Source organism: Syzygium oleosum, unplaced genomic scaffold (genome assembly GCF_021117445.2).
Source record: "Syzygium oleosum isolate NSW1041296 unplaced genomic scaffold, Sole_v2.1 Sole_v2.22, whole genome shotgun sequence".
In the NCBI taxonomy this organism is placed as follows: domain Eukaryota; kingdom Viridiplantae; phylum Streptophyta; class Magnoliopsida; order Myrtales; family Myrtaceae; genus Syzygium; species Syzygium oleosum.
In genome coordinates this window covers 775334-783544 of record NW_026607506.1, presented here as the reverse complement: position 1 = coordinate 783544, position 8211 = coordinate 775334, and the positions used below count along the sequence as shown (strand labels likewise).

Here is an 8211-nt window from a genome sequence, read left to right as displayed (position 1 = left end):
GAAAAAAAATATAGATTCAGTATTGATTCATCAACCTAAGTACATCAAGCATAAAAGAACGAGTTCTACGCATTGATTTCACAAAAATCAATTCGGTTCTTCTTTTAAGCATTTTGTCGAACATAGGATATGCAACTTCAAAAACGATTTTCCGATTTGATTTTCAAACTATTTTTATTTTAAACAACACATACAATGTTCTGAATCATGAATATATTCCACAAATCTGCTTCGGTTACACAAGATTTTTTACCAGAAATTATTGATTAAATTCGACGCTCGATGCCTCAATGTAATAGAGAAAACAAAGCATTGGAAGCAGAAGGTTTACCTGATTCATGGACAATACAAAACCTTCACGGTAGCCTACGAACGGGACCGCAACGGAACTAGGCGTCTTCTGGCATGGCGAAGAAACGACGAACAAGAATGGCTCGTGCGTCCGAAGCGACCAACAACGGTATCTCGTGTATTCGAAATGGCGATTAACTGGGATCGTTTTCCGGCGACGGTGAACAGACGACGGAAGAAGGGGAAGAGATTTGCTGGAATTCCTCTACGCGAGTAGAGGAACCAAGCACTCTCTTCTCCAAGAAACCCTTCTTCCCCAAAACTTGTTCTCTTCTTCTCCTTTCTTCTTCAGTCCGGCGAGTATATCTCTTCCACCGCCTTCACTGTGCATTCTGTTTTGCTGACAACAACTTCTACAGCTCAGCAAGCTTCTAGATGATTTCTTGAGTTGATTTGCTCTGGTCACCCGTTTGTGACGAACCTGGGTGGCGACAGCGAGGTTGGCCTTGCCTTGGCTGGGCGAGGGCGTCGCGGCCCTCGCCGGCCCTGGCCGGTGGCCGATCGCCGGCGGGTGGCGAGACCGAAGAACAACAACAACCAAAAAAAAGAAAAAAATAAAAAAGAATCAGTTTTGAAAAAAATTGTTCCAGAATCAAGAAGCTACTTTTTTTTATATTCTTAATTCTGTTCCAAAACTAATTCTAGGCACAATTTTTTGCAAAATTGTGCCCGGGCACGAAAAATTTAACAAACGGATTTCTGTTCCCAAACTGATTCTGGAAACAAAAAAACAGAATCAATTACTATTTGGTAAGTTACCAAACAGGTCCTAAGCTACCACAATTTCTTCTTTTAAAATGTTCATCCATAAACTAAATTAGCATCAATTATTTACCGAAGATGACAAAACACATGTTCTCACTTATTTTATTTTATCTCTACTCCATTTATGACGGTACATTTCTCCTGCATTTGGGCCATGAATGAAAAGTCAAAACAACAATCAATTCCGTCCAGAAACTACGGGGAAGACACATGCCAGGCCTCGAGCAATTTCGTTGCGACAGCAAAGAGCCTCGTATGAAACTCTTTTCCTTTTTCTATGTTTCCCTGTGTCTTTTTGGGCAATTTGCAGAGAGCGGCGAGCTCTCCTTGTCTCCTCCATGAGAGTTGAGGTAGGTTGAGCTTGTCGTCATCGAGCTTGCTGGCTCGTGCATGTGGTGCACTGCTATGGAAGAGGCTTGAACGGAAGATGTAAAGGAGCAACTTGGAGGCTAAACTACATTGGGTTGACAGGTGATTTTTGGCGGAATGCAGATCCGATAGGGCCTCCTTTTGCGTCAGGTCGAGCGACAATTTTCTTTGGCACCATGCGACCGTTGTTTGCTCGGTGAATCAGTACCGGAATCTTTTAAAGCCTGCTCATTTTCTTGCCCACCTACTGCACACGAAAGAAAACAAGATCGATGACGGGATTGTTGGACCGAAAGGAATGAATAACAACTTTGGAAATTTGGAACGAGAGCACGAATGGAGGGAGAACTTATTGAAATGCAAATGCTTTGGCTTCGGTGTATTCTACGAATATGAACTTCACGGCCTTTTATAGTGGACGGACGCTGACAACATTAGATGAGGGAAACGAGAAGGTCCACGGAGTTAACAAAAGCACGTATACGAAGTCAATACGATAAATGCATTTGGAGACAAGCATGGCAATCCGAGAACTCTTTAATGGTCTTTATTGGCATTCTTTGTCTTCAGCCTTCAGTAGCTCTTCTTCATTAGATGCTTGCATCTTTTGTCTTCATTCTTCTTCATGCGCCTACTAGCATTTAACGAGGTATTCACATAGAGGTCTTCTTTCTTGAGTTCAGGCAGACCCACCATAACTCACGCCTGTTGATTTTTTTTTTCCTTTTTTTGATGAAGGTATTGTCAACACAGCAATCAATTTTATTGTTACTTTAACATCAATAGGTACGGAGTCTATCGCAATTATTCATCGGGATTAAGATGATGGTTACGAAACCATGGTCGGTGTCGATCGGTTGCTTGTTTTTACTTGGCATTGGCCTCCTCGAGTTTCTATTTCACCTCAGTCCGTGTCAACTGCACCTGTTTCACCAAGTTTTGGGCTGCAATGCTCTTCGTGGTGCGCTCAGGGAGTGAATCACATCAAGAACATGAAAAGGGCTTTTCGTATAAACCGCGCAAAAAAGGAGACTTCGCTATCGATGAATATACAATATTGTTGTAAGCGAATTCCATCTGAGCTAGAGCCAAGTCCCACTGTTTGAGCGTATCTCCACGTTACTTCAGATCAGGTTTCCCGGGGTAGGATTCACCGACTCCGTCTGGCCATCAGTATGCGCATGTGCGGTACTGCCGTAGTTCAAGAAGCACCCAAACAGACACCATGAACTTCCACCCAAAGTGACTGAGGAAGCGAGTATCAATGTCTAAAGTGACGGATTTAGGCACTCCGGTGAGGCGAACAATCTCAGAGAGAAATAATTTCCCTACATGCTTCGTACCAGATGTCTTCCTACACGGAATGAAGTGCGCCATTTTGGAAAACCTGTCACCAACCACAAAGGCGACGAGTATGTGACAGAACCAAACACGAAATTCACAGACAGGTCTTCCCAAATATTGTCAAGAATTGGTAGGGGCATATACAACCCCGTGTCCTGGGCATATCCCTTTGCTGTTTGGCACACATAACACTGCCGCACTATCCGCCCGACATCTCGTTTCGATTGTGGCCAGTAATATCACTCCTTTGCTGCCACCATTGTTTGTCAGGACCTTATTGCACGACCATTCGAATCTCAAATCAGATTCTCTGTCAAGGATGTACACGGGACACACAGCTAACTACCCTTCTTTAGAAACCCATCAGAAATATGAAAGTCGCCAACAGGTTGTTTCTGCTTCAATTTTTCCCAGACATCCTGGGAATTTTCATCCTCGTTATATAAACCCTGCATATGTCCAAAACCCGCAACCTCATTTCTGAGAGTGGTAATCAATGCAGCTCGCCTACTTAGCGCATCAGTAACCCGGTTTGAAGTATCAGATTGACACAGTAATTTACACGGGAACTTTTGCAGAAATATGCACCCTTTAGCATGCATATCGCTGCTAATTAGCTTCTGACTACCCAGATATTTCAAGGCTCCACGATGTGAATACAAAATAAATTCATTAGCAATCAGATAATGTTCCTAACGCTTCAAGGCACGCGTGACTGCATAAAATTTCTGTCGAATGTATATCATTGTCAATACCCGTCACTCAGATTCTCGGTGAAAAATGCCACAAGTCTCTTCTCTTGTGACAGCACCACACCAATCCACACTCCAGACACATCATAGTCCACTTCAAACAGCTTACTGAAGTCGGGTACAGTAAAAACCTGTGCTGAACATAGTTTTTCTTCAATTGAAGCAGAACTGACCTCGGCGTCTTCACCTTGTTGAACATCCCTTTCTTTACACACTCAGTGATCGACATCATAACGGTGCTGAAATTGCGAATAACCTATAGAACGTCGCGAGGCCACGAAAACTCTGCACTTCACTGACCTATAGAATGACCCGTCTTCAGGGTAGGCTGCGCTCGGATGGTCTTAACTTTCTCGTCTAGGTGGAGACCGACAACACTGATAATAAGACCCAGGAATAACAACTTGATAGTCATAGAACTGCAGTTCTTTTAATTGACAAATGCTCTAGGTACTGCTTTTATACCATCTAATGGAGTAGTAAGAAAGCATGAGTCTCAACTCTCAATTGTACCTCAGAAATGTATATGCACAAAGAGCGAGAAATCTCCCGGTTTTCTATATTCTAAAAAGAGATCAACCGTGTGAAACATTAAAAAGAATAAATAAATACTCCACAAAAATTTAAGGCTGCGTTTGGTTGTCTGAATTTCTAATCATAATAGGATTTGATAGGATATAATATGAAATCCAAAGAATTTGTAATATTCTAAATGAATCATAGTAATAAAACTAAATATTTTCACTTCCCATCATCTCCATTGTTTGGTATGAACAATGTATCAATATAAATGAACCTAAAAATTGCACAAACGGAGGTGATAAAAATCACACGACACTCTTGCCTACTTCATTTTTATTTGCTTATGTTTTATTATTTTTTCCTCCATTTTTTTATTTCTTTTTTCCCTTTCCATCATTCTCTAATAAAATTCTATTGAATAGTAAACTATACTAATATACACCTAAAATACTAAAAGACCTAAAATATGTAATAAATATAAATACTAAATATATACTTTTATATTGAATATATATATCATAAGATATAAAGAAATTCGAATATATAAAAAAAAGTATGAGTAAATAAAAACGAAATTGTTGTTATTTTTTTTTGTTATATTAAATATTATTTATATTCAAATTAATTTTATTAATTTAAGAAATTTGTTATTCGAAAAAAATAAATTTTATATTATGAATATTAGAAATTCTATCCACATTTATTCCACCTCTCCCATGGAATACTTTTATTCGAGTTATATCACTTTTCTATCCGAGAATATCTTGTCCTGTGCACGAACCAAACACCAGAATTGTATCCCGAATACCAAACGTAACGTAAGTGATCGCATAAGAAAACCCGAAAATAACCTTAAGCAATTAAGAGGTTTGGAAAACTGAACAACCTAAAATAACGAGGAAATAGACAACAAAATAGAAAAGTGTCTCAAAACACGCCCAAACAATACATAGATCCCGAGGCTCCCGTTCTATCGAGCGCAACACGAATCTTATCCGGGACCAGCACGTGGAAATTTCTGCTGGTCCCGAAAAGTCTTCAGCAGCCGCGTCCACATCCATATCCACGTCATTTCTCATTGTCCAACAAAAATATCTCTGGCCAATTTTCTTCTTCTTTTTTTCGAAACATCTGTGTGTTTCATTCGCATCATGGCCATCGGCCATAATGCAAGCCATGTGATCATGTGTGGTGGGGTGATTTCACCTAATCAAATGTTGCGTGAAAGTAATTCTCTACAAAAGCGGGACTAAAAAATATTATTCCCCCATCGTCTGTTTGGATATATAGATGTCGGAGTCGGCCCGGCAAGTTTAAAATCTAAAATTGATGCGAGCAACTAGTCAAAAGAGACTGCCCTCGTGCGAGCCAATCCCATCACGCTTCTTTAAAGACATCGTGCCGACATTACCCTTTGTAAAATTCCAACGTTTTTTGTTCCTATTTCATCACTCATCACCTCTGACGAGGTATCATGCGCACCTCAACATCCTTGAATGTAAGATATTTAGAGAATAGAGTCGAATACTGGGCTCGAGAAAAATATAACAAACTGAGGAAATACAAGGCGTATAGGTACTGACATGATAAAATAAGAAATGCATCCTCGCAGCTCGCTCCACGGGATGGAGATGGGCGGAGGAGGCCCCAGTAGGTGGAAACACCCACGTTACAACATCTAAATTATCCTTGTGAATTGCCAACTTTCGTTCCTAATTCGTCACTCATCGCCCGCCAAAAGATGTAATTCATTATTAGTCAATGAAAATGTTCCGCCACATCTTCCACAGAGTGGGACATAGGTTCGAGACTTTTCGGGATTAAGAGGACATCAAGGGCGGCATGTCTCTATTGAGGAAAGCCGCCAGCCGACGGATCAAATCCTTAGCTTTCTCAGCACCCAAGTCATTCAAATGGAACCCGTGGCCCTCCCCTTCCGTCTCCATGATCTCCGCCACGCCCATCCACCCGCACCGGCCCAACACCTCGTGGTACAGCCGCCCCCTGTCCCTCAACACATCCTTCTCTGCCACGCACACCAGCACCCTCCCGCACCCGAGCCCCGCCAAGCTCGGAGCCCCGTCGGCCATCGGGTTGACCCACGGCTCGTCCTCGTCCGGCCTGGACGGGCAGATCAAAGGCCATAGCCAGTCCACTTCGGCCCTCCTGTCCGGATGCAGCGCCTCCACCCCGATCGGATCGGAACCCCAGAAGAAAGGATGGACTAGCCCGACTCCGAGAAGCCGTATGTTTAGCCCGAGCTCGGGATTCCCGGCCGCCATCGCCATGTTATGAACAATATTGGCACCTGCTCAATTAGGATGTTTACTTGTGATTGAACTTTCTTCACGTATAATACTATACAAAAGTAAAAAATCAAGACAGAGTTTCAAACTAAAGTATAAGAAGACTGTTTCAGTCAATCGCTTTGTCCATTTGCTTTACAAATAGGCCACAAGCACTGAATGACTGAAGTTAACTCAAACAATGAAATGAACATATTTTCACCTGCGCTTTCTCCGGACAAGAACACCCTCCCGAAGTCAGCGTGCTCGTTCAACCAAGCCTCCGGGCCACCGCCGTCGCAGTGCGAGGCCGCCCACTGGATCGCAGCCCAGGAGTCCTCGTAAGCCGCCGGTATCGGGTGCTCCGGGGCCTTCCTGTAGTTCACCGAGACGGCGACGACCTGGGCCTCGGCGACGATGGCGTTGAGGTAGCCGTGGTAGGCGGCGGTGAACGGGGAGCAGACGCAGAACGCTCCGCCGTGGAAGTAGATGAGGAGGGGGAGTTTTCGGGAGCCGGCGAGTTTCGGGAGGAAGAGACGAGCGGAGATGACGTGGGAGGTGGGTTCGGAAGTGGCCGTGGCTCCGGCGGCAGCGGCGGTGGCGGTGACGGCGATGGTGACGTCCTTGGATGAAACGCCGGTTTCGGGGTCGGTGGACGGCGGGACGACGTCGATTCCGAAGAGCCTCTCGACGCGGCCGTCTTTGTAGACCCTCATCATCGGAAGCCTCTCGTAGGCTACTTCCGATTTGCTTGAATTGCTGCCTGGCTCCATGAGAGAAAGAGAGAGAGAGAGAGAGAGAGAGAGAGAGAGAGAGAGAGATTGGTTGCTCTCTGGTGAGTTTGTGGTTCCTCTTTATAAACATGAAGATAAGGACATTATATGCATCGAGTGTGAATGCAATTGGAACCGTCCAAAATGTTTGTATTTCACTATTTCATCGCTTAAACAAATTAGTCTTAAAAAAATGTTATTATTGTCCACAATAATCTATGCCCGCGATAAAATATTTTTCGATAATTTACCTTTGAGAACGATGCGAGCGATCATTTTAAAAGAAATATTTTTCAAAGCATTGATTTTACATGAGATAGACGCATCTACATTATTTTCTCGTATTAGAGATGATGTACCAATCTTTATTGGCCAAAAGTACAACCTTTAAATAATTAGTTTCCAATGAAAAAGTGATTGAAAATTTGACTAAGTGTATGTTGGACTATTATGCTCGTGGATCGATCCACGTTGTTGTTGACGGCGATATATCTTGTCTTCCAAGTAATACTTTTGGATAGCACAGTCCAACACGTCAGTTCAAATTTGCCGAATCAAAGCTTTCTATGACCAATCCCAACAAATTAAAGAGAATGTACCAATCTTTAGTTGCGAAAAGTCTGATGCGGAATTAATCCGTGTTATTGTAGAATAAATTGTCATTGAAAATTTGCCTTATTTTAAGTTCTGTTTATTTCGCGAAAAATGAATAATTTGGAAAATATTTTCATAAAATAATCACTTGAATCGCTTACCGAAAATGAATCGATAATGAAACTAAAGATGTTTAGATATAAATTATTATCGATAATGAAAACATTCTCTATTGAGTAATTATTTCACGCGATATAAGTAATCATTTTTAGAAAAATATTTTTCAAATCATTCATCTTTCGCGAAACAAACGGAGCTTTATATTGCACTATTTTTATTATTGTAGCTTGATCGAGGCAAATTTATTGACCATGGTAACATCTAAGTTTTTCCACATCATATTTTTGATGGATATCTTCGGACACATCAGCTAAACTTGTTGAAATCAGGGACCCT

General features: G+C 42.1%; 2 protein-coding genes across 2 annotated transcripts; both read right to left on the bottom strand.

Moving 5' to 3' along the window:
* Positions 1 to 3167: 3167 nt before the first annotated feature.
* On the bottom strand, positions 3168 to 3996 carry LOC130140848 (uncharacterized). The gene is made up of 3 exons (XM_056321381.1): positions 3882 to 3996; positions 3585 to 3786; positions 3168 to 3453 (listed from the first exon to the last, which is right to left on the bottom strand). The coding sequence occupies exons 1-3, from the start codon at positions 3994 to 3996 to the stop codon at positions 3168 to 3170; spliced, it is 603 nt and encodes a 200-aa protein (XP_056177356.1).
* A 1760-nt stretch (positions 3997 to 5756) lies between these two features.
* LOC115675729 (probable carboxylesterase 2) lies at positions 5757 to 7213 on the bottom strand. The gene is made up of 2 exons (XM_030598477.2): positions 6612 to 7213; positions 5757 to 6411 (listed from the first exon to the last, which is right to left on the bottom strand). Exons 1-2 carry the CDS (start codon positions 7159 to 7161, stop codon positions 5924 to 5926), a joined length of 1038 nt encoding a protein of 345 aa, XP_030454337.1. The 5' UTR covers positions 7162 to 7213; the 3' UTR covers positions 5757 to 5923.
* Between the last annotated feature and the right edge of the window lie 998 nt (positions 7214 to 8211).